Raw genomic sequence first — 26,848 nt, forward strand, 5'->3', positions numbered from 1 at the left:
AATAACATGATGTGTTTCAGTTTTGTAGGTGTAAAGGTATATTCTTCTCCATCTGCTAAAGCTTTGGGGGATCCCTTTATTCCATGTTTGAAGTCCCTAATCTACATGTCTGTATTGTTGTAGTTTAGGCTAGATTCCCTTTGGAAATACTTTCTATAATCTGTTGTAGGTACTCAGCAGAGAATGGCCCAGGCCAGTCTCTTTCATTTGGAGTTTCTCAAGAAACTTCAGGTTTTACAAACCATAGCTGGAAATGATGTTAAGATGCATATGTCTATATTACATTTTTTTAAAAAGCCATACTACCACATAAGTCAGCCTTGAAATTAAAGGGAAAATGTTTGTATTATGAGATTTTAGCTGCTTCTAAAACTGACACCACCTCTTCCTCACTCCATTTCATGTAAATGTGGAATTTCGGTGTCTGTATATAGAATGTGTGTTAATGGATTGATAGTAAAAGGTGATGTAAGAGTACATCATTATAGCAGCACCATACGTCTTTGTGTGTCACTTTTACATGTTGGTGGATTGGATGATAACCCTGTTTTCTGCAAGTGACTGCCCTTTTAGTCCCAAGTGTAGCATAGCCCTCTTAGTTCTACCAAAACAAAGTCTAGTGAAGTAAGTCCTGTTGCTCAGCCTCCAGCTTGGCCATAGATGTCTGTTTCCCATTTCTGAAGTTTTGTACTGACTGCATGTAGAACTTCTATTTGACCCTTCAAACACGTTTCCAGCCCACTGGAGACAGGCTTTGATTTGAAGCAGTGCTTATTCAAAAAGAAAATTCTGGTAGCAAACACATGAAGAGCTGTGCTTGGGAAGAAGCTTTTAGATCAATGTTAGTCCCTCAGGAATCTCTGACTTTTTGCACTAACAGTGGTGCCAATACTGTGATTTTTATTAAGAAAAACCTAATGGCTGTTTCCTTTCTCCCCCCAGCTACCCTTCATATCTGAATAACAATGAAAAGTGGAACTTCATATCATTTAAAAAAATATTACATAGAAACAAGATGAAAAAATACCAAAGTTTGGAGAAGTGGGGTTTTTTAGTGTATAATGGCAGACTTTTAAGAGGGTTACAAGGTATTTGTGTAAATTTTGTTTACCTTGAAATACCTTTTGTTCAGTTATCATTATATAAATGTATGGGTAACGAGACAGCATATAGTTTTAAAGGTGCACAAGAATATACAATACAATTGTAACTGATAGTTATTATTAAATAGTTAGTAGTTGTTAAGCTAGCCAGTAAAGCCAGAGTTACTTTACTCTGCTGTCAGGTATTGCTTAGGTCATTATCCTTTTTGTCCTGCACTGCTCTTGAACATCCTTTCGTAGTTTTAAGTGTTCCATTGCTTTCCCAAGCACTTTTTGATGGAGGGATTGTTTCTGTGATGCCTTTTTACTCTGCTGGCAAGGTGCAATCCATTCATTATGTGAATCAATGCTAAAATATTTAAGGAATATTTGATGTGAAGAAATTTGGTAGCAGGTGCTTGTAGCAGGACAAGAGCTAGGGAACTGTAAACCAGAATAACTCATCATGCTACAGTGTTTTCTGTTAGACCCTCTCTCATGTCAGGTATTTGCTACTTCAAAAATCACTGTCAGGAGGTAATGAATGCTGCAGACAAAGTGCATCCCCAGCAACTTGATTGCTGCAAGTTAACTTCTCAACTTCGTTAAGATGCTGGAAATTAGAATGAACTTGCCTTAGGGTAAAATACATTAAACAAATCTTTGGTCTTGCTTCATGACATGGGAAACCCCTAATGCAATTTTTGGCACTGTATAAAACAAAACAGCAAATGGAAAGGGGCAAAGCTTTTCCTTCGTGGACACATGATGAGAGGATTTTGCCTAGGAGTGCAACATAATGGCAAGAGATGTTGAGAAAACAGTTTCCCCCATTCCCAAACTTCAAGAGTGCTTCAAAAGCTGCCTAAAAAAGGGGGATGCTGACAATGATGAATGGTGAATCTAAATACTAAGCTTGTAGTTTCTATAGCTTACAGGTGTCTTTAAATTGCAGAAAGGAAAAAAAAGAAAAAGCTATCAAAGTAAACATCCTTCAGTGCATGGGAAGATGACAGATTCTTTCTAACAAGATTTTCTGCTCTCCTGGAGGAAGACCATTTGTTAATAAACCATTTGAGAATCCATTTTTAAGGGATTTAATAAAATATACACAGACTGCCTTCCACTGCAGAAACTATTATTCCCCTGGGTAGAAAAAATGACTGACTGTGGGCATTAATGGTCGCTTCCTGTGATTCCTGGCATTATACCTTGCTCCCATTTGCACTTTTTCAACCCAAAGTGAAATAATTTTTTATGAGAAACCTGCACTTGATTCCTAGCTCTTGTGAGGCATATCTGTGTTCTATATTTTATTTATTTGTATTCTGTCATGTCCATAATTCTTGTCGTCTTAGTGTCTGTGTCTGTAGCATGGGTATTGTGCGTGTTTGTGCATGCTTTCCTCTGTACAAGGAAGTTTCTGTACATAGCAAACTCCATTAAATGGAAGAGGTAACGGCTTTTGTGTGAATTAAATGAATTGTTCCATTCTTGCCAAAGATGTTCATGAATAATTCACACATTTCCATAAAAAAAAGTAGATTTTCTATTGTGATGGTTGCTGTCAATTAAACAAGAAACCTGAACCTATTGTAGTCTAACAGATACTTACCTGGAGGGGCTGGGCAACCCACAAAAGAGAAAATACGTTTTCTTAAGAATTTGGAGGAAGGTTTTCTACTGCCATCTTTCCAACTATGAATATAAGTTATACTTCTTTCAAATATGAGAGAAATACAGTGGAATTGAGGGATTAAGTAATTTTTGTAAGGAATGTTGCCCTTTCTGAGGCTATTAACAGACTTTGGTTCTCTTAATTTAAGAAACAATTTTTCTGCTAAGAAGGCTTCATAAGGGTGTGTTTGTGAAAAATACCAGTTGATTTCAGTAGCTGAGATAATAAAAGGAGGAGAAAGTCAGGGGCAAGAAACTCTTAGAAGTCAAAGCATGCATAGTTTACATGAATATGTAAATGTCAAATTCAGTTATATCCAAATATATCCTGTCTGTATTCTCTTACTGGCCTCCTTTTGTCATGTATGGTGAACAGCAGGCAGTGCTAGAAGTGAGTTCAGCATAGATTGCTAAGTGAATGCCCAGGCAAACATTAGTTTCACAGAAGGAAGAATGAAATCTGGAAAGTTAATAATGTTACAGTCACTGGCAGCTCTAACAGATCCCAAATGGATGTACTTAGAGGTATAATTTGTTTGATTCTTTTCTTTACCAGAATTATCTCCATATCATATCCAAGAACTGAAGGCATAGTGGCAGGCTGTGGATGGCAAGATGGACAGTCATTGCTCAGTCATAGTATTACGACCTTTTATATAAAAAGAGATTACAGACAGGATGCTGCCAGGAAATGACAGAGCTGGTAGAGAAGGGGACAAACAGTAGGACAGACACATTTAGAAAAGATGATTTATTCTACAGGAACATCTGTATTTGTAGGAAACTGTTCCTACTATTCATCACTTAGTCTCTCTGTGCTTGCTTGAGAATGGTGTCACGTCAGTAGTAAGCAAGTGTATTTCCATGAATAGAGGCTTGGACAAAGCTAGTGAAAATTCAAGAATACCATAGTATTTGTCCCCTCTGAACCACATGTACCTCAAAAAGAACCGATCCAAGTACTTAAAGTCAAAGAGTAAGTTCAGATCGTTAATTCTGAGAATGTGAAATATGCAAGGGTTCTTGTAAACAGTTTTCTATAAATTTGCAAGTGTTCTCCCTATTAAACTCAAATGTGACAACAGTTAGTTACCATTAGTTCCGTTTCACAATAACACTTAAACTGTATGTTTGGACATGGGACAGATTAATTCTGTAACAATTTAACTGTTAAAGATCCTGAGATCTTGGTTGGGGTGCCTCAGAGAGCCAAGTGGGTTGGAGTTAAGGGATGCTGTGGCTTTTTGAGCAATGAACTGGGGTGAGTGCAAGTTTCAGATGGAGCAGTTTATATAGCCTGAAGCAAAATGCTGAGAAAGTCTTCAGTGAGTGGGGTTGAGGGAAGTGCAGACAAATTAGGAGCATAACCATTATTACAGAATCTGTGAGTTTAAAATCTCTGTGTATATGAAGCTCAGTAAGTCTGCTGCACAATAGTTAGTGACACACTAATGATCACTGAACAGTAAAAGGAGTGAAATAAAGCATTCATTTCTGTCCACTGAACCAGATCTACTCAGTTCATTCTAAAATGTGTTGGTTGCCTTGCTTTTGTCTTGAGGCCAGTGCTGTGCACCATCAGACAAACATGTCAGGTGAAGGAGTGACTTTTTTTGCTTCCTGTCTTCATAAAATTCAGTCTAGAAATTGATGAGAAAAGGGCATGACTGCTAACTGCAAAATGTCCGCCACCCAGCTGACTTCAGTTTCTGTGGTAGTTTTAAACTTTGCTTTTTGTAATGCAATACGTATTTTCATTACGTTCGCACTAAATGTAGAACAAGCTTATTTGCTTGCAAGATTTGAGCATGTACTGATTTGGAGTAAAATGTGTACAGGTCAGAATCTGGTAGATATAACAAAGCTGACTCCCTTCAAGAAGCTGAGGAGGCTGTTGATAAACCCTACATCAATACTTCCTCCCCCAACTTATCTATGTAAATTTAAAAATACTGAAATATTATGGAAATTTAAGATATAAAGGCTTGTTTCAAATTAATTTAGAATTTGTTTCCAGTCTTACGGAAGATGGATCTCTTTCTTGGTAAGCAGAAGAACAGGTAATTTCCAGTTTTCTTTGAATGATGTTCCTCTTGCTTTGAGGAATACCAGAAGATGCTCTTTATTGACCAGTCTTATAGTTTTAGAGAGTTTCACTTTGATAACTCAAAAATCCGCACTGTTTCTAATTAGCAAAGTTAGTGGCCATCGTGTTTAGAAACTGTTGCATATCTGTGGATTGATGTACAGTAGGGACACTTGTATTCATAAATAAAAAAACTGAACAATATAATTTCACTAAAATAAGTGTCTTTTGTGTGCTTTCTTTGAACGGTTCAAGCGATTGACCTTTCATTAGAGCTCTTCCAGATTTTTCTGTTTGTTTTCAGCTGTTGGACAAATTGAAAGATCGATGGATGCACACTGGTTTATGGAGAAACCTGGAGCTGGTTAAGACAGTCATTGCAGAGCCTCAAGGAGGGGCAAAGAGTGACTTTGATGAACTGCTGAAAATATACTACGATGCCATAAAATGTAAAGGAGAAAAAGGTACGTTCTTCAGACATATGAAATAGTTGATACAGACTCTTCAAGTTTAAAAAAAAAAGGGGGGGGACACGTCTTAAAGTGCTTAACAATTAGAATAAGGTATGGATAAACAGTTAAATTAACCTCACATGAAGTTGTTATTGTGATAAATGAGGAAGAATAACTGTGATTTATATTGTTGCATGAGGATATAGGGAAGTACAGAATGATGCATAATCCTAACAGTGATATTCAAAAGGCAGTGAGCTGTGTAAGGATGTGCAATTGTGTGTCCAGCAGGGTGCAGAGTGGCTTCTCAAATAATCAAACTTATAGTGCATTGCATAACTGTGATTTGCCTTCTTATATTACAGCCACTATAGGTTTTTTTTCTCAAAATACTTAGTATAGAGAATAAAGAATGATAGTATGTCAAAAAATAAATAGCATGATTTTTGGAGTCCAAAATCCAAGGTTTAAATTTTAAATTTTTTTATAGATACATATGGTTCTTGCTTAATTAAGTAACACTATGTTATATAGTGCAAAATTATTTTGCTAGTTGATATTCAAAATCACAATATTATTGATCAAAGTGAAGTTAATCTCAAAGAAGTCTATATTTTTATATCCACTCACTTTTTCCAGACTGACACAGTGTATTATGCTATATTATGTTTAGCTCTTTAAAAGATGTTGGTGAAACTTTCTTCTGACACTCAGTTTATCACTGGGAATGATTTGTATATTCCTCTCTGGCTTGTTCAAGATGGAGCACTCCTTATAGCTGTATGCAGAGGAAAAGTTAGTGAAGGCTTGGATTTCTGTGATGCGAATGCCCGTGCAGTTATAACCATAGGTATTCCGTTTGCAAATGTGAAAGACCTTCAGGTAGGATATCAATTGAAAGAGTTGTACTTTATTTTTATGTCATGTTTAAAACACTAAATGCACACAAAATATTTTTTCTAAATGTTTACCCTTGGACTTCTCTCAATCCCTTTTGAATTCGTTGAGTTACCTTCTACACAGGTAAGAGGAGGAATAGCGTAGCATGTCTTGTGGACTCATTTGTCATTCTAAATAAATTTATATCATGCTAGATATATTGTAAATTTTTGTCTGACATTGCTAGTGAAGGCTATTGCATTGTCAAAATGCTCATTAACTGCATACTCTGCCAAGCAACAGTACATGTTTCCATCTTCACTTGCCTGTTTTCATACACTGAAACTTATGTCATTTGTACAGAAATGAAGTTACTTCCTGACTTACTGTGGTGTGGGGCATTTGGTTGCGAAGGTGTAGGATAAACACTAGGAAAATACTACTTTAAATAAGGCATTCAGATTGATCAAAAGATTATTTCAGAAAATAGGTGGAAAGATAAAGATAGTTATCGTGTAAAATAATAGCATAATGAATCAATGTATATCACGCACTAGGTCCTTATTGATTGCAGTATAATCACCTTTCTAATCCCTATTGCCTTCTTTCGTGTAACCATGTGTATGACACTTCCCACTTAAATGGAGACTGGAATTGTAAACCTTTTCCAAGCTAGTGCTGCTTTATTAGCTTGCAGTTTTGAGGTATGAAATTATGACATGACGTAACCTCTTTGTGGATACTGAGGACGTTAACTATTTTGATAATTGAAGCTTCATCTAACTTTAGGCAAAAGCTTCTAAGTGCCCTCTAAAAATAGTATTTTGAAGTGTCTCCAATTAAAGAAATTTGAGACTATTTGTATTTTTCAGCAGGTGGCCAAAGTAGCATCCTGTTGCTTGCACTGGTGTGTAATTACTCACATCAACACTTCCTTCCTTTTGACTTCAACAGGTCTTGTCTTATGGATAGATGATGTTCCATTAGAATAGGCACTTCGTAGTTGAAGCCAGGCATTCATAAAGGAAAAGAAAGCCAATGAATATGGAAAAGTATTTTTCTAGACTTTCTACTTACTGGAAAAGAACATTTATTATTGACTAGTTTGTAAGACCACTTATTTTTTAGTGGTCTGTGCATGCCACTTAGGTAGTCACCCAGTTGCTGGCACACTTCTTCCAGTGATAATAGCCACTGTCACTGCTTTATCTTATGCGTACCTTTTAGAGCTTTTGAGGACTACTTTGTGAAGCTAAGAAATAAAGTGAAGTATCATAGAATAAATAAATACCAGAAATAGCTGGATTCTGGTTATTAGTAATGCCAAATCAAACAAGAAAATCGTAGGTTCACACTTGAAAGACCAAACAGACTCAGCTTTGGTTTTAGGGATGCGTTCTGAGCTTAAGTGAACAACCAAAGACTTCTTTGTTGTCTACAATGTGTGCCTAATTACAGCCTTGCTAGAGAAAAACCACATCCTATAAGGACTAGTGAGGTTATATTAGTGGTGGCTGCCTGGTGCAGTGTTCTTTCAATGTTTGCATAACTTTCTCGAAGCACTTAGCCACAACATTTTTTGTCTTACTAAAATATAATACACTGTACTTTAGTATAAAAACATTTACATTCAAAGACTACTTAGCACTCTTTCTAGAGTTAGAAATGCTTAGTTTTAGAAGCATATGCTGAAATGATATTTTGGAAATACTTGGTCTGTAGTATGGCTGGAACTCTAAATGATTTCCAGAAAGTCAGTATTTTTATGTTCTAAATGATACAAAATTAAATTGAAAAGAATGTGTCAAGGGTGAATTATGTTCACAGTGGATTATGTTCCTTAATCTTAAAATAGTGTATTTGATTTTACCTTGAGTTCAACCAAATATGTAATATAATAGAATCACAGGCAGTACATCCCATTAGTGATAACTAAATTCAAAAAAAATCAGTGTTGTGTTGAACAATTTTTTTTAGTTAGACTGAAGAAAGCCTCTACATTTTTAAGTAGGGATAGAAACACTAGCTGCCAAATTGCAAGCAGCTAAAGGTTTGAGTGTATATATTTAGATATGGTAATGCACAAAGCACTGCAGTGATCAATTCTAGATGAGAGAAGGGCATGCACCAGTCTCTTAGCATCAGATTTGAATTGCTGTCTGGTGCATGGCAGTGCTCCTAGAATAATGCTGGAGGAAATTGTTTTTATTGTAAATGTGTCTTTTGCTCCAGAACTTGGATCCAAAGTGATATTCAGCTAGCAGTACTTCCCTTTAAATTGAATGATGTTTTGTTTTGTCCAAGGCTTTAGGTTTATCAGATACCCCAAAAAGTTCTGGATTAATGCACATTTCTTTTACCAGTTGAGCTCAATTATGTGAAAAATGATAGTGTGAAGGATAGTCACTCTGTTCACTGAAGAAGATTAATTAGTAGCTTTGAAGAAACATAAGCATAGATACAAAAGAAATTTGGAAGATTAAGCATCTTTTTCAGCAGTATGTCAGCTCAGGAAAGGAATTGGAATTATATTTTTAAGGAAAACTGGCTGTTGATAGTGAAGATTGCCATGTAAAATTAAAAAGAGGGGAGGGGAGGGAGAATGGGACAGGACACCAATTTTCACTTGAAAATGTTCTTTTTGTATATTTCTGGGAGAGCTGATCCAATAGTACTGCTTCCGAGAATGGCATGAAACAAATGTAGTATAAAAGGGTAGAGAAAAGTGAGTGCTACATTTTTAAAAATTGGTTAACTTTATATAAAACCAGTCTGATACCCTATTTTTAGGGTATTGCAACAAATGCAAATTGTTGTTCGTTACTTCAGTCCCCCTAGACCAACAGACCTTACCTTGAACATTAGAAAGGAAAACAAAGTTTTATTCCTGTACACTTTATTATAATTCTTATAAATGCTTTGGAGTTATCTTCAGTGAATAAAACTTCATAGAACTGAAGGAGTATTAATTTGTCAATAAGGGAAAAAAGGTACATGAAACTTGTAGGGATTGGAAGGGATGCTATAAACCATGCTCTCATGTAGCAGATAGTTATTAGTATTACCTGAAATGAAAAGAGATTCTTTGTTAAGTATAGACGATTGTCTATAGTTAAGCCTTAACCTGTTGTCCTAACCAGTTGGAGTTTGGCTGGCTGTATTACTGTTTCATTAACAGTTAGAATCTGTAAGTCACAAGCCCAATTGTCAGGGCGTTAGATGATACTTGTGCCATCCTGCTTATGATGCAACTTCATCTTCTAACCACACTTTTATGATCAGTTCTAAGTCATTTGGAATTTTATGATACAACTATGAGGAAGAATATGATTACAGAATTTATTCAAATACTTTTTCCTACTCAGGATTGTATTCACAGCATATCAGTATTGCTCATCGTACTAAGATGTGAATTCTCCTTTCCAAGTACAACTGAATGACTTTCTTTTAGGGTGGCTGATTTTATTTTTAAATGTTTCTCCTTATTAACAGTTTTTTCCATGGGAATTCTTTTTTTCTTTGGGTTAGAAGAATTCAGACTTTTAAATGTTAGAGGACACTGTACAGTCTTTCTCTTTTGTAGGATTTTAGGATATGTTAAGTTCCCAAACAATACAGTTAAAGTTTATAGGATAGTTATGACATTTGCTTCTATGATATAGTTGTTAGTGTTTGTTTAGATTTTGTAGGCTAACCAGAAAACTGATTAAAACCTGGACATTTTAAAACTTCCAGCTTTGACGTTTGGGGAGGAACTTGAGTTTTGAGCAGACAGAAGAAAATTCAAAACACAGTGACACAAGTCAAGTTAGACCTATATAGACATAAAATTGTGAACACAGGTACATCTGTTCCTTTACATAGCTATAGGTATGTATAGGTAGGTATAGGAACAAAGAAACTGATGATGAATAATGACATCCCCTTAAAAATAGGAAATGCAAGTGATTAACAATTCCCTTGGAATATCCATGAATGATATACTTCTAGGATTGGTTTAAATCACTAAAAAGTGCTCTGCTTCTACATGAAAATACACTTGCATGTCTGCTTTTTGGGTTAATAAAAGTCCTCTTAAGACTCAATTCCATAACCCCTTACTCCTGCATATAGCTTTTACTTGTGTGAGTAATCCCTTTAATACTTCTAGGACTGTGCACAATCATAAGGGTTTGTAGAATCGTACCTTTGGAGACCAATATTTTATGTTGGCATTTTGATGTTGGCTCATCTCCACTAATATTACTTGTCCGTGATCAACTTGCTTTCTAAATATATTTTATGATTTGTAACTTGATGCTAATACCAGTGAACTGTAATATTAGGGAACATAAATAATGTGACAGAAAAAGATGTGTAATCCCATATACATGTTATCTGATGCTAACATACTGTTCATTAACTTCTGTTATATATTTTGAATTGTAGCATTTTGGATCCAGACATCAGTCTTTACTTGGGCAAGAAAATCATTGTCAAGTGTGATGTATAATATCCAATTTTATTTTCTCCATATGTTTGTGCTAAATATATGCCACAACTTCTGGTATTAAATGGCCAGCATTTGGTCTCCTTAAGTAACTGTATGGTTTTATAAGTTACATTATTTTCTGTAGAACCTTTAAAGAGTATTATTTAGTTTCACTTAAAAATTTTAGGCTCATAATATCTTACGTTCATTCATTTTTACAAAGAGAAGAGTCTAAAATACTTTGTCAGTGCTGGAGAGAAAGAAACGATTAAGGCTCAGAAGTGTACTTGATAATAAACAATACCGATTTAAGAAAGAGAGGCCAAAACCCTAATTCTGTGTTACTGAAAAAGGTTTCATATTGCTGAAGAATCAGGTTGCTCAAGCAAAATATATAAAAGAAATGTTAAAGTATTGCTTAAAGCTATGGTACTCTCAATGGTAGGGTTTGGCTCTAGTAAAGCAGGAAAATTTATTTCAGAGCCAAAAATGACTTCTTTGGCTGTGACCAGGATTTCCTCTGCCCACCTCTGGGACCTGAAACTAGAGGTAGGAAAATCTGATTTTGGAGCCAAGTGTGGCTTGTTTAGTTCAAGTCATAATTTACTGTTCTTACCTTGGGGACCTGAAAATAAAGAAACTCGCTATGAAATGTTGATAATGGGCGACTCTGAAGTGCAAGTATTAAGCTAACTTTCCCAGAGAGCATTTCTTCACTTCCACCTTTCCAGATGCTTTTGATCGTAGTACAGTAGAGTGTACTTAATCATGTAACAGCTAAGAGAACTTTACCAAAATACAGAGGAAAATGCAGTCAAACTCTTTTACATCAGTAGATGTGCAAGGAAAATAAACTTGATAAGGTTAGGATTTCTGTGCAGTGACATTACTCGAGAACTGTAGCTGAGTTTGCCATTAATGAGAAGTATTTGCCATAGCTGCTGTAGGTTGAATATGAACTACAATGGCAAATACTTTCTTTATTGTTTCCAGTAACATAATTTGTGAAACATGATGGAATACATCATTTCAATTACAATTTTCTGGGTTATATGTAACTTAATGATACAAAGAGTTTGCAGCTATCTGGCTGAAGTTTCTTTCTCCTTTCTTGAGGGCTCAACAAATTGGAGTATTTGTATCATTTCAGAATAATGGCATTTTTCCAAATATTTAAGTTAATTTCTAGTCCTTGTGGCAATTTTTAAGCCTATATGCTTTTTCTCCATTGAAAGGAGAAAGAATCTTGTGCTAGATAAGTGGTTGTTGAAATAATGCATTTCTTGCATACTATATTCTAAGAAAAGAAAAATTTCTAAGAAAATTATTGTTATTCTAGATGCTTAACCTGAGTCGAGAAACATAGCATGCACTGTATGAATTTCATCATAGCTTTGCATCACTTAAAAATAAAAAATATCTTCACTCCTTATTCAAAGTATTGTTTTAAAATATGGGCAAACTGGTACAGAAAATTACATTTTATGGGAAGGTCATTGTTGTGTTTAGTAGAATTTGAAAATTCCCTGTGAAGTTAAGAATTTTTTTAGAGATATAAGATTGACTGTTCTATTATTGATGTGAATATTTTAAGCAGGCTGAATGTTTCTGAGCAACTTTGCCACAACTTTCCAGTTAAATCTGACATTCATTGCAAAAGCCTTGAGACACAGTGTGTACTATCATTTTCAGTATGATTTAAACGTTTGTAAAAAGTGGTTGACTTTTTTGTTTTGTTTTGTTTGATTGTCTGTTAATGGCTGTCTAAACCTGAGCCACTTTTACTTTCTTCTTCATTCCATTACTGTGAAAAAAATTACATATATAAAGTGGGAAGCGGAAAAGCATTTATGGAATTTTCACAGGAAAGCCAAACATGATGGTCTATTATTTATTGAATGTTCTCTGAGTGGGAAATCCTGAATAGGATAAAAGTGCAATGTGCGTATGTGTTTGTATATATACGCATACACACACACACACTTGTCTTTCTTCCATGCCCCACTTTATATTCAATATTAATTTGTATTTTAATTGCAAAGTAGCTTTTTGAAACAATCAAGTTAAGGATGTAAATAAGAAATATACTTACATCATTGAAATGTATAATGTTACCTAGCAAGCCTCTAGATGTTAAATAACAATTATCGAGACAATATACTTTTACATTTTGTAGAAGAGCATGTTTTCAGATTATTCAGCCAGCATTGTTCTTGTCTTGCAGCAGTACACTGTAAATTATTGCAATCTGCTGTGATACTGCTTGTTAAGGGGTAATGCGGTGTGCAGAATCACGTCATCACAAGATGAGTGGCTGGATATTGCAGATCTCCATCACACACACCCCCCCCCCCCCCCCTTCTCCCCAAAGGAAAATGTCAGGAGGTATACCTACCGGTGTTAGAAAAAAACCCAAGCAATGCAGTAAATATGTGGTGGTGTGGCAATTTCTTACAGCACTTTGAAGCAATAAGATATCTCAAAAGCTTTTTACTTCCCACTTTTCCAGAAATAAGAATGGTTGTAACAAGTTAAAGCCATCCATACTCTTCCTGCATCCAATAGAAATTGTGTTAATTAAGAAAAAAAATATTGATGGCAGAGGCTTAATTTGTGGGAGTAGCTGTAAAATCCTGTGGAATACAGCATTCCTGTAGCTAAGAAGGTAACATTTAAGTTCAACTTAACGTGTAAGACTAGTGGATGGCATTTCTCTTCTACTGGTGCCAGGCTAATGTCAATATGTTGGCACAGATCACAGAAATCATCCCTGAATATATCCGGAAGTTAAGCCTTTGGATAAATAATACAGCAAATCAGAACTTTTCCTTTACATTTAATAGTTTACTTTTCTGATCCATAAAAAATTCCAAAGTGATTTTCTTGTGTTTATCTTGTCCTTAGCAAGTAGTGTTGACCTTTACGTTTTTACCTTACTGTCAAAGTATGTTGAAAGCTTTAAAAGTGAAGCTATCACCTTGGGGATTTGTAAGGATGACTGACACTTACCACTTCACCTTAGACGCAGTAGCACTGAGCGTATGCAGCAGCGTTGTACCTCAAGGGAAGCTGTTTGATTTTTTTCACTTCTGCTTCACTGGAAATGGATTGAATTTTCTCTTCAGAGGAGAGTTTTGGTTGCATTAGATTTTAATCAAGTCACTTGTTCGCAGTCCCTCAAAGCTTACAAGACTGAGATGAGTAGATGGGCCTGGGGTGAATGTGCTACAAGATTTGTCAAACCATAAAACTTCCAGATCTCCGAGATGCCACATGGTGTAGTTGACAATACTAAAAGTGTTCAGCGGTTACAACATAACATAAGCTTTCCATCTCTCTAACACTGGGATTAAGAGTTGAGAATACTGGGGAAGCATTTAGTCATAAAATACCTGTAAATTCAAAATAAGAGAAGTACGGCTTTGCATAAAGTGGTAGTACTGTTTTTCTGCCCCAGAAGATAATATTGGCCAGTTAGTAGAGTCTAACAGACAGCAGTTTGCTGTTGGGTTGTTTGGCTTTACTTTTGAAGTTATGTTTAAGTTTTTGGGCTATGGGGAAACAAGCTAGCAGTGTTTTTCAGTGTATAGTTTCTTTCTTGGCACCTTCATGTTTTGTTTTTTTTTTTCCAGTTTCAGTAGCTCTTTCTAGTTTTGATTATATCTTCATTCAGGCAAGAAACATTTAAATCCCATGGATGCCCAGTATCTTTTCAGGTGTGCTGTTTGGGTGCAACAGTCTGCAAGATATAGCTAGTCTGAGATCTAGATTTGCGGAGATGTTATTTCCTTATTTTATTCAGTATTATCCGAGGAAGGCAAATTTTTAAGTGCGTGTAGAAATTTTAAGGCAGAAGAGGTCACCTGAACTATTTTTAAGCTTATGTGGCTTTGATGCACGAACTATTGAGTTGATAGCCTTTGTAAGGGGCAGCTGCTGGAGGATGGTGGGTGCAGAGTTCAGCCTCGCAGTGATTTGTCTGCTGAAGAGACTTCTTGTAGGATGGAGCTGTGTAACAGAGCGTCTTGAAGATAATTGAGCAATACAAAGTATTCATCATGTCTCTACCTGATAATGTCTTATTCACAGTATATGGTATTGCTGTGCTCAGAGTTTTGGGGTTTTGTTGTTATTTAAAGAAATGCAGTATTTGTGTGTGAAAGCAGAAGGGTGGTATATTTAAGTGTCTGGTGACCATCTTTAGGTATATGAGATGGTTAGAATGGCCTTAAATTACTGTCATATACAGAACCTAGTTTGATAAATTAGAGGTAATAAGCATTTGCTTATTTCATACTGTTTTGTATGTATTAACACTGCACTTGGAATGCCTGGAGCATTTAAAGGTAACGTCCTGCCATAATATCTTTTTCCTGTGGACCAATAAATTGAGACTATGTGTTTAGATACAGCTTTTAGTAGGTCTACTGAGGAGTTAGGTTGTTTGAAGCATGTTCTATGACTCACCCAGGTCTTTACACGTGCATTATTTAGTCTTAAATCTCACAGACGTTGTTACTGCTTTTGAAGTGGAGGGGGGGAGTTAAATGCTGCACTATTTAATGCTACTTCCATTTAAGGATTTTCAGATGTAAAAGAAATGAAATGGGTTTTCATGTCTTTTGCTTTCCCGCACTTACAAACTTTTATGATTACTTGGCATTCATGAGGAGGAAAGTAGATGGCAAGTATGTTCTTGAAGAATTCTAATTATTGCTATTTCAGGTGGAAGAGAGACTCTAACTGGACACATGAGATTTTTAAGACGGTAGATTTGCTTAAAAACCATTTTTATGTCTTTTTTGGGGATGGAAGTAGGGAATGACCACCTGGTATTTTTTGCTTGTTTGTTTTTAGGAGGTGGGGAATTAGTAGATGTTAAACATGAAATGTGTCTTTTAAAGTTTTTTGGATGATATGAGCAATGGTCTTTATTTTCATTACCATTTTTCCTCTCATAAAACCAGAGAAACAAGTCAGTGGAATGCCAGAAAGCATTTATATCCATTTTCTGACTTTTATTTCCATGGAGGATAGTTGGAGGAGAGTGCTGGGGAGTGAAGGGCATGGGTTTACACATGCGCGTGTGTGTGTACACGTACCCACCTACACACGTGTGCATGTAGTGACACAATTCCAAACTTATTTGCCTTTTTCCTTTCAGCAGTTGTCTCTTTCTTTAACCTGGGCTGTCACAACACTGCTGAGTGCTGATGTAAAGAGAAATGCAGGTTTAGATGAGTGCTCTGTTTAACCACTCACAATAGCGCCATTGTATTCATGAATTTCTGTCTTGTCTTTAGAATTCTGGGTAATCTGGTTTGTAATCCCACAGGTTACAAACTGGAGGTCATTTTTAATCTACCAGAGAAAATAGGAGACAGTTGAAGATGTTTGTGAAGTGATGCCTTGTCAAAGAACAGGCCTGGCTTGTTAACCATTAGTAACATCTTAGGATTTTTTTGTTTGTTTTTAGAAAGCAAAGTATAGCACTGCATTTGGTTAAATAAAGTAATGCATCTAAAAAAAAAATCTTGTACCTTTGCCAGATGAAGTAAAACCAAACACAGTTTATTTTGCTGATTTAAATCGCACAAACAAAAAAATTTTATACTGTGGCTTAGCCCATTCGACCTTCATATTGTGATACTAGTGCTGATAAATACGTTTACAGTATTCTGATTATGAATAGTAACTGCCCCAAATGCACATTCTCCAGTCCTGCTAGGCTTTGCTATTAGCTCTTTAGGTCTAAGGTTCTGTTCTTTGGCTGAGAGAAAATGATTCTGGATGAGTGTCTGCTGGACCATCTGCTCATTTTTACTGAAGTAAACTTTTAAAAATGTAATTAATTGTGTAGCACAGTAGTTTTTGTTCTTTGTAGGTTAAATGCTTTCTCTTTAAAACTTCTTAACAGGTAAATTAGCACATAGGATGCTGTGCAAACCTGTAGCTGAAGATAACTAAATTGTACTGAAATTGTTTCACATTTCCTTATCCCAGTTGTAATTATGACTGCACAAGAAGGAGAAGCTTTATATTTATGGAGTGGAAAGAACTCGATTTAAAGGAGAAAATGGTGCTTTAATTTTATTGTCTAGTCATTTATTTTTCTGTAGAAACCAATAGTTCATAATAGATTGATATTTGTATACCTTGCTATTAAATATAGCCATGTTTTTGTTAATTTTTAATAAGTCTGGTTCAGCCTGGCATGTTGCTAAAAAGGCATGCTGCAGGCTTCTGTATCTGAATTTGCAGGTTATTTGGAGGTTCAAAAACAAGGTCTAGTTTTTGAGCTAGTCTTCTGAGCTTCGTGCCATAAGCTAACTGATACAGTCCATGGTCGTCACAGTATAAATTCACATTATGTACTTATATATCACTTGAATCCTAAATAAGTCTGAGTTTCTTCATGTGAAGCAATGTTACCACAAGTAACTTTTTTTGTGGTTTGTCAAACACTTAAAATCTTAATATAATGAATGTTGTTTAATGTTATTGTCATCGAAGGAAAACTTGTGTTGCTAATTTTGATTGAAGAATACGCTTGGAAGTTCTTCTGAATCATACAGAAACTGCCTCAAAATATTTTTCCAAGTCATATAAAAAAATATTTGTTCATGGCATTTATTTTTTGTTGGTATTTCTCAGTTGATATTCCATAGTGAAACATGTCGAACTAATTAAGCATTAAAAGAAGGAGAGGTTAGCAGGTATAATGTTGTTAGACTTCAGTTAATGTGAATGTGACCGTGACCTCCCAGATAGATCAAAGACTAATCTGTCTGACAGCTACAAGATGGCAGAGCTTGCCACAGGCCTTCTGCTGCTGCTTGCTGAAGCTATTTGTCTGTAAAGCATGCCTGATAGCTAAGAGTATATTTTTAAGGATGAACAGGTAAAAGTAAAAGGCTGTCTTTTGACATTTTAACTAATCCCTTCTAGCCTGTGGTTTACTGCACATTTAGGATATTTGCTAGCAGGAGAGACTGGCTTTTTCACATATGTAACATGTCATTTTGAATCGGGCGTTGATTTGATGCTTGATAATGTAAGAGTTATACAATGAAATAGATTCTGATTGCATTAAAATGACATGCCCTGGCCTTTTACCTTTAGTAGACTTATAATGAAAACTGAACTCTCAGCAATGTAAGTTGTCATCTCATGCTGAGACATGATCATTTAAGTGAGAAAACAGAATGTTTATTTTCTGTTAACCCTTTTTTAATTAAGATAGAAAAGATAGGTTTTAAAAATACATTACACATTTAGACCAAGAGAATGTGGATTTTTATATCATTTCAGAAATGAAATGTCATTATTGATGTGCAGTACAAGCAGTATACATTTGCATAATGCTAACATGTTAGAAGAATGTAAAAGTAATGTCTTTTATTCACAGGGTAATGCAATACAATGCAGATGATCTGAATGGTTGCGTTCTCCTGTTACTTCAGTGGCTTTATGCACATAATTAAAAATGTTGTAGTTTTTAGCATCAGACACATAACTACTTATTCTAATACTGTTTTGAACAGTCTGCTAGCAAAGTAAGAAATTGTGGTAAAGCTACATTTATTGCAATTGGCCAAAATCTTAGTGATAATAAATACTTCAAAAGAGGAAATTGTTAGAAAACTTACCAGGACTAGAAGACAAATGCAATGTACGTACAGGAGCATATTGTCATTAGTTATGTTTTAAAGACTTCAGTGAAATTTTCTGACACCGTAACTCATTTCAAATGGTGAGGAGTATCCTTTTGTTTCTCCACGTAGTATTTCCCTTTGTAGGAATGCACAGATATGCCTAAGTTCCTTTTTAAGGAATGGTTTTAATGTACATAAAATGTTCAGAAGAAATCATCTTCTGTTTTGAAAATTACAAAGGAAACCTCACATGCCAGTCAATAAATTCTGAGTGACTGGAACAAATATTAAATCTGTGAAATCAAACTGAATTTACTTTCTGGCTGTAAAGATTGAATTTGTAAATTTGACAGGCAATTTAAAGGGCATAAGTACTTAAAATAAAATTTCTTATCCAAATGCAACTTGAAAGTTACCTGTCAGAACAGGTTAGAAGTCTGCTGTTTTCTCTCCTGAAGCGTGTCCTTTCACTTGTCAGTTTAGAAAGGTTAATACTTTACAAAAGAGCAATGGAAAGACCCTTTTTGGTGTAGTTTTAGGTTTATTTAAAAAAAATAAAATTCAGTCCACCGTCCACCCCCCAATAATAAATTCTTTTGATATATGTTGTAACTGTGTACAATGTCCAAATACAAATTCTTGTTCAAATTCAGATCAGGCATTGTATGTGTAGTTATCCATATGATTAGAAAGGGGAGGGCAGGGGCTTTCTTTTGCAGTTGATACCAGATCTGCTCTTGCAGCAGCTAAGAGAGAGCATTTTAAAAAAAAGAGGGGCATGCTCTTTTCTGCCTTATGCTAGCCCATGGGCCTGCAAACTTTAGCTGCCGCCTTTTCCTCACATTTAGCCAGTGAAACGTTTGTTTCCAAACCGCAGAAGGTGGTGCCAAGCTCGGAATTAGAGTTGGTATTGCTGACTTCTGGTACTTTGGCAAGGCCACTCTGTCTTTAAAGTACTTTCTTAGCTTCTGTAGTAGAAGGGGTTATATTTGCTTAACCCTCACTTGGGAAAAGCGTGGTCTGGTCCCAGCAATAGATTAGGAGTCAGTGTTTGTGAGAAAGGAAAGGATAAAGATCTCCATTGTATCATTTACTTCCAGATGAGCAAATAAAACTGTGGTCTAGTTAGTCCATTTACTTACATCTGGGTGTTTTGCCTGTGTGAACAGCTTATCCTTCTTTTGCTAACAGAGAGATTTGGATAAGTGTGTGGTTGTTGTGTTATTACATATAAATTATTGGAATAGATCACATGTTAAGAATAACTTTAGAAGGGTAAAAGCCATATTGGTTAGTATGTAAAATACAAAGTTGGAACACTGAAACACACTTTACATATTCACTTATTTAATCAATGTTTGCTTGTTTTCCCTTTTGAGAATATTTCCTTTTCAACATCATTATTAAAAACAATATTTTATGATTTCTTTCTTAGGTTGAATTAAAGAGGAAGTACAATGATGAGCACAAAAGTACAAGAGGCCTTTTACCAGGGAGTCAGTGGTATGAAATTCAAGCTTATAGGGCTCTGAACCAAGCCCTTGGAAGGTAAGCTGAACATAATTTAAATAAAAATTTAAAAAAAAAAAAAATATTTGTGGAACTTTTTTTTGCGACATCTGTAAGGATTAATTCCTCACTGTTAATACAAAGGGGATAAATCAGGTCTTCAGCTGTTCTGTACTGGCAGCTGTCTGCTTTTCAGTCTGTTGTGCATTTGAGTGTTGTGATAATTCAGAGTTTTTGTTTTACATTCAGAATCCACTTTAGTTTGGTTGCAGGTTTTATTTCTTGCAGTCCAGAAATACAGAAAGGAAAACATTTGCAGAGATAAATAGTTCTTGAGCTTATAAACGAAATGAAAATTCTTAGGCCTTTTCAAATGTACTAATTATTCACACTCTTGGTGGACTTGGAGCAGTTGTTTGACGTTTAGCCTACAAGTATTGTTGAAAGGGAGAAATAGTAGGGGTTTTTCTCAGACCTTTGCAAAAGGTCAATTCAATTATCATGCTCACTGATCTCTTTGCAGGTTTAGAAGAAGTAGTATAGCTTACTTTCTCAAATGAAAAAATTCCCCCAAAATTTTATTAACAGGATAGAATTAATTCATCCTTCTCCAACAAAATTTATCATATACATAGATAGATATAGCTATCTGTCATCTATGTCATAGATGCCATACATCTGTCATAGATATATAGAGGTATAGACACAGATTTATAGATAAGAGGAGAAACATCAGCTGGAAGAATCTTGTTATTTGAATTAGACCTAATACAAATGTGATGTCATAATGAAGGTTTAGAAAGAAAATTGAGAGAAAATAGTCTACATTAGTAAAATCTCATTGTAAATTCTTGTTACAGGTCTGATTTCTTAGATTCCTCTTTGGAGAGTAAAAGCATTAGTTAAAATTTGTTTAGAAAACTCTAATTTGTGGAATGCCACTAGTAAGAAATTAATTTGAAATTTTGTCACTGTGAAATAAGTTTTAACTTAAGTTTAGTTTTAGTGAAAATTGCTTATTGTATAGTTTATCATTTGAATTGAATTATGCTAGTCTAAACTTAAATGGAGAAAATAGACTTCCATTCTATAAATTGTGTATAATGCCATCAGTCTAAGCTCTTACTAAACTGGGATCTGGGGAATGATGACAGCGTATGATGACTATTTTTATAAAACCAGAACAGTCTACTAAGTTGATACTAAGTTATATAGTAGATAGGCAGGCTTCTTATTGCAAAGATGCCTGCAGGGACAGAAGTGAGCAGAAGCATGATAGTCTTCAATCTGGCACTTTTCTCTTAATTTAATGCTCTTGCATTATATGAAGTAACACAAGTTCATGAAATGAAATAGCAGCCTTTGGGAATATAACAGATGGTGTGTATGGCCAGGTGACAATCATGCTATGAATTCCTTGCAGTGCTACTTTTTCTAAAAGTGTGGGATATGTCTCCAGTGGGCATAATTCATTTAAACTGTGAGTTGAAAGAACTTTTATTAAAGCAATGAAAAAATGAGAGGTTGGAAGAAATCTATTTCTTAAAGATGTTTTGGTAGCTTTTCTTATCATGGAGAAACTTCAAATATAAATAAATAATATTTCTTTGAAGAGCCAGCCTTCTCACTCCCATTTTAAGCCCCAAGTCTGATACACTTGTGGTTTTATGTACATTTTGTAAACATCATCTTCAAAAATTGTCCTCTTCTTATACAATGGGGATAATAACCCTAAACTGTTTCATTTGTGTTATCACTGTTCTTTAATAATTTTTTTCTGGCAGGCAGTACAGAAATCCAAATAATGTTAGAAATAATATCAACACATGTAAAGTGACTATTGGATTATTTCTGTAGGCCTCTAACAACTGAATTATGAACTCAATGGTATGGCTCACGGCTTTGATCTGTAACATTATTCATTTCATTAAAGAGAGTTAGGAATAATGTGGTTTAGAAACAAAAAAGTGCATAGTTATTTAAAAAACTGCTTGCAGTTGCATCAGTCTATTTTCTTTTCTTCTACACTTTTACATGTTCTCCTCTCAGTATTTACACTACTCAGTTAAGAGTGGAAAGCAAATGACATGTAGTTTGATTAGCTGCTGAATATTTGTGTAGGATTTTTTAATTTACCTGTTTTCATATAGTAAATTCAAGAACTGAAGAAAAATTAAGCTTCCATGACATCCATAAAAACTTTTGGTGCAAAACAGTACGAAAGCACTTCCTGTATATTTTTGCATATTCTAGCTGACTCACTGCAATCCCTGTTGTCAGATCCCCACAGGTTTTTTACTATATGGACTCTAATTATATATACACTCTTTTTTGTTGCTCACTTATAGGTGTATAAGACATAGGAATGATTGGGGTGCTCTTATTTTAGTTGATGACCGCTTCCGGAATAACCCTAATAAGTACATAACTGGTAAGTTGTAAAAATCTTTCTGGGAAAGTTCCTATTATTAACAAATAGTGAAAAATCAAGATTACAGAAGTATGGTTATACAAATACAGGTAAGTAGGAAAAGTCATAATGAAATGTATCCATTGAACTCAAATTGTGCAGCTGAAACTGAAAAGTCTAAAACTGTAGCCTGGTGTATTGCTAGTTCATTAAATACACTGAAACATGTTGATACCAATGCTCAGTGTATTCAATTTCTTTCCCCTTTTGGATATACAGGTAATGATATAGAAATTTCAGTGTGCAAAATTTGAGAATCCCTTCTTAAAATGGGACCTACAAAAACTTAAGGACTCTCAATCTTTACATATTAAGTATATATAAAGTATGTATATACTTATGTGTGCATGTGTATATATGTGTATGTATATGTATGTATTAAAAAATAGTTACTAGATTTTTATTTGGACTTTGGATAAGTCTCTAGTGGATGTATACTTTCTGCCTATAGGGAGCTTTAATGATTAGGGTTGGCAGTCTGAATTTAACATTCTGGCTTTTTAGGTAACAACCAGGTAAAGGTTGTGCCATTTGGGACCACCAAATGCTCAATATGCAAGAAGTTATTTTCTGTTTGCATTTTTATACTGGCTAGAAATAAATGCGGATAAAATGAAACATGTTATACACACAACCTTAATAAATAAATAAAAAATAAAATTAAATTAAATTGCTTAGGAATGCATTATATATATTTGTTCATGCCCTGGTTAGAAGACATGGGCAAAAAGATGATGTAAACAGATAATGTTGCAGTCTAGTCAGCAGGTGGAGCTCAGCTGCTGTAGTATGAGTCAAACTGCTTTTCTGACATGTCTGTACTAAAAATACATTTAAATTGTCTAAGGAAACAGAAGTAATTCATATAGTAATACAAATAATCTATATGTTCAAGACTTGATAAGATTAGTACTTCTAAAAAGTAAAACTTAACAGAAGAATCAAGTTCTCTGGGATTTTTTTTGTTGTTATTAAAAGAATATTTAAATGGGCTTAAAAACAGTTTTTAAAATCAAGAAAGTTAGTTTTTACTTCACTGTTGTGTGTTCCAACATAATCTAAACAGCTATTATGGTCAAGATGTCTAGTATTCGAGAATTTTTAAAATGATTGCTGTATAAGAGCATATTGTATTATATTTTAGCTATCGGGCATTTATGATTCCTTCTGAATATCTGAGTTACTGTTACTTAATCTGAAATAAAGTTGTAAAAACTTCCTTATATTCTAATTTTTGTCAGAGCTTGTCAGTATGATAATAAATAGCTGTACTCTATGTAAGTTACTTTTTAATAATTCATGACAACAAGCAAAATGAACACCCAGGCATAAAAGAAGTATAATGATGTTTTTGCAAAGCAGCAGTTTGCAATTAAAAAAGGTATTAGTAAAAAAGGTAAAGGTCTTTTTATTAAAAGGAATGATATTGTTAGTATTACTCATCAGAATACTACCATTGATTAAATCAAGTTCCCAGCCCTGGAAAGCAAGACATGCATTATCTTACTTTCATGAGGAACTTCTTGAAATCTTTATGAATCTGTTTATACATATGTAAAAGTATTTGCAATATTAAGGTACTATGTACTAATATGAAATACCTGGTATAGATGATGTAGTTTTGTAGTAACACTTTGTTTATTTATTTATTTATTTTTCTTAGGATTATCTAAATGGATTCGGCAACAAATCCAGCACCATGAAAATTTTGGTAGTGCACTTGAATCCTTGCATGCATTTGCTGTAAGAAACCAGAAAAGCATTGATTGTTCATCAGAGTGCAGCAGTGAACTTATCCATGTACCTTCAAACCCAAAAGACCTGTCACAAGCCTCTCAACAGGAGGCAACTATTCATCTGTCACCAGATGTTCCTGCTAAAAGTGAGGAGAAAAGTTTGGTTCCAGAAGTTAATTTTACTACAACCATCAGCTCAGTTAATCCTACAGCATCAAATCAGCCAAGTAACATCATGACAACAATGAAACAAAGTATGTTCATTTCCTGTGGAAAAAACATCATTAACATTTTAAAATGTGAAGTTGCATCTTTTTTTGAAGAAACAAATGGTTTTTAACTTTACAGAAGTGCTATGGTGCAAAATGATAGTTATTCATAAATGTGTATGAGCTGTGCTCAACAGACTGAAATTAATTGTCATTCCATCTGGTTGTCTTAAAAAAACTGATAATGTTTGATAAGTTTATAGTACAATCAAAAATGTTTTCACTTAAATTTCTTCTTCCATTGAAAACTATGAAGTTAATTTAAAATATATTTGAAACACATAAAGATTAGTATTATGGCAAGATGAGTGCCTTGGTTCAAGCTACATCTGTTGTTTAGACATTGTTGTGAGACACCTTTCATATAATCTCTTCTGGTACCAGCTTTACAAGTAAATTTCTATCGATTCCTAAATTTTAGGAAAGCTTATGACTATTTCAGGCAAGAAAGATGTAAGTAACATAAGAGCACAATAATAAAAAGTTACAGATTTAAAACCCAGTCATGTTTTACTCAAAACTTTACATATGCCAGTTAATCTATTGCTTTAATTGACACTATTCATGTCCAAAGATAGTTGTAACATCTGGGCTTTTGTTTGTATTGGATCTTAATGAGTATTATAAAATAACTGTAAACCTAATAAAACAGTGGTAAATTTGATGTGCTAAACATGCTGTAAATCAGTGGGGGCAAGGCATATACAATTAATTAATGTTTTGTGATTTTTCACAGGTGGCCAGAAAGTTGATGTCGAGACTCATTCTCACCATATAACACAAAGAAGAAAACATATGGACTCCACACCCAAAATGCCAGCAACTAAAATAGAGAGAGAAAAAAAGAATGGTTGGACTAATGCTGATATTATGAAAGAACATTGCTGCCTTAAACCACTGACTTCAACACCTTTGCCTGTAGCCAAGAACTGCATGTCCACAGCTAGTAGCAAACAAAAGAATGTGAATAGGGCTAGTGAACTTATTGATAGTGTAAATCAATGCCAGTCATTATTAATTTCAGAACATAAGCCAAGTGTACCAGAATCATGTTTGGAAACAACTAATTTTTCAGTTAAAAATACTGAGGCTGCAGTTGCTGAAGAGCATCTCAATAAGCTACAGCTTCAAGTTGAGCCCTGCAGTGAGTTTCCTTCATCAGGAGGGAAGTCTGAACTTTCAATGTTAAACGTATCTGCAGAAGCTGAAGATGAGGATGAGAGTATCTACTTCACACCAGAACTCTATGATGATGTAGAATCAGAGGAACAGAAAATCAGACCACTGGTTCCAACCTGTAATACAAATGAAAATCAGATTGAATGTGGAAACTCCACAGTCGCTGATGATCTTTTTGCAATGAACACCACAGAAACACCAAGTGTGACTAAAAAAAAGATTGACGATGATGATGACAGAAGCACAAGTTTACACAGAATAATGCAAAATGAGGGGAGTAAGAATAGTGCAGTTAATAATGCAGAGATGACTAGTGAAATAAAAGCAGAGCAGATAGCATCTCAAGAGATGGACACCAAAAAACAGAAAATCAGTCTTTCCAGATCACGAAATAAAGGTGTGTCATCTTTTCTATTTAACAATACTAGCACATAGTGACAGCTTCTATAGGAAACATAGTGAGCAGCCTTTACAATGTAGCCTCACTATAGAGCAGGGATGGCTTTCTAGTTCTCATTTAATATATACTACTATCAGACTTGATTTTTCATTATACTTTTTTGTTTTTCACTGTGAAAGTTATGCAACATGCAGTTTTCTATAGATATAATTAAGATTCTTCATCCTAACTGTGTGGCAAAAGGGCATTGTGTAGAAATCCTAAATAGAAGCCCAAGTAGCATTTGACTTGTAATTATAGGTTGAGGAGGTTTGTCTATTACAGATTTAATTAATCTGCCATTAAATACAATCAAACACTTGGGTTTTTCTCAGAAAGCAAAACACTCATATAATCAAATTATGGTTTTCTGCATTTCCTAGGGCTTTTTTTTTTTTTCAAATCAAATATGTAGAACAGCATCTTTGCAGATCAAGTAATATGATAGATTGAGCCTAGATACTGAAATAGCTGTATTCTTCAGTACTTTGCTTCCCTCAAATTTCTTTTGTCAAAATGTCTCTCAGAAGCTGTGTAGTAGTAATATAGTAGTATTTGAACATTTTGATATTTGATGATGATGAGAGGCTCCTTCAGAGGTCTTTATTTGTTTTATATTAAAGTTGAGTTTTCTTTAAAATTTTCTTTTGTGAGGGGATCTCATTTCTTCTGGTCGGATTCTGTATGTATTCATATCAAAATGTGTACTTATTTGTATGCCCCACAAACACATTTTCTATGCAGTGTACAACAATGTAAATATGTACTTAAAGGTCTTTAAAATCTTCCTCAGTCTACTTTTTTTGAAGTATTTTAAAAATTTATTTCATTTATTGCAATCAAAACAGCCAGGATTTTGCTGTAATAAAACATATTATGCCTGATTTTTCAAGAAAAGATTGTTCATTTACATCATATATTCATACGAAGACACAGAATTTTTA

General features: G+C 34.6%; 1 protein-coding gene across 1 annotated transcript in view; it reads left to right on the forward strand.

The window, feature by feature from the left end:
- The window catches only part of BRIP1 (BRCA1 interacting protein C-terminal helicase 1), a 63,208-nt gene extending 37,308 nt beyond the window's left edge, over window positions 1–25,900 (forward strand). The window contains exons 16-21 of the mRNA XM_010573779.1: window positions 5,150–5,309; window positions 6,058–6,179; window positions 19,738–19,850; window positions 22,160–22,242; window positions 23,945–24,244; window positions 25,023–25,900. Coding sequence (XP_010572081.1) covers window positions 5,150–5,309; window positions 6,058–6,179; window positions 19,738–19,850; window positions 22,160–22,242; window positions 23,945–24,244; window positions 25,023–25,900 — 1,656 coding nt within the window. The remainder of the gene's footprint in view (window positions 1–5,149; window positions 5,310–6,057; window positions 6,180–19,737; window positions 19,851–22,159; window positions 22,243–23,944; window positions 24,245–25,022) is intronic.
- Window positions 25,901–26,848: the final 948 nt, after the last annotated feature.

The sequence above is a fragment of the Haliaeetus leucocephalus genome, unplaced genomic scaffold, assembly GCF_000737465.1.
Source record: "Haliaeetus leucocephalus isolate CR32 unplaced genomic scaffold, Haliaeetus_leucocephalus-4.0 Scaffold395, whole genome shotgun sequence".
Classification (NCBI taxonomy): domain Eukaryota; kingdom Metazoa; phylum Chordata; class Aves; order Accipitriformes; family Accipitridae; genus Haliaeetus; species Haliaeetus leucocephalus.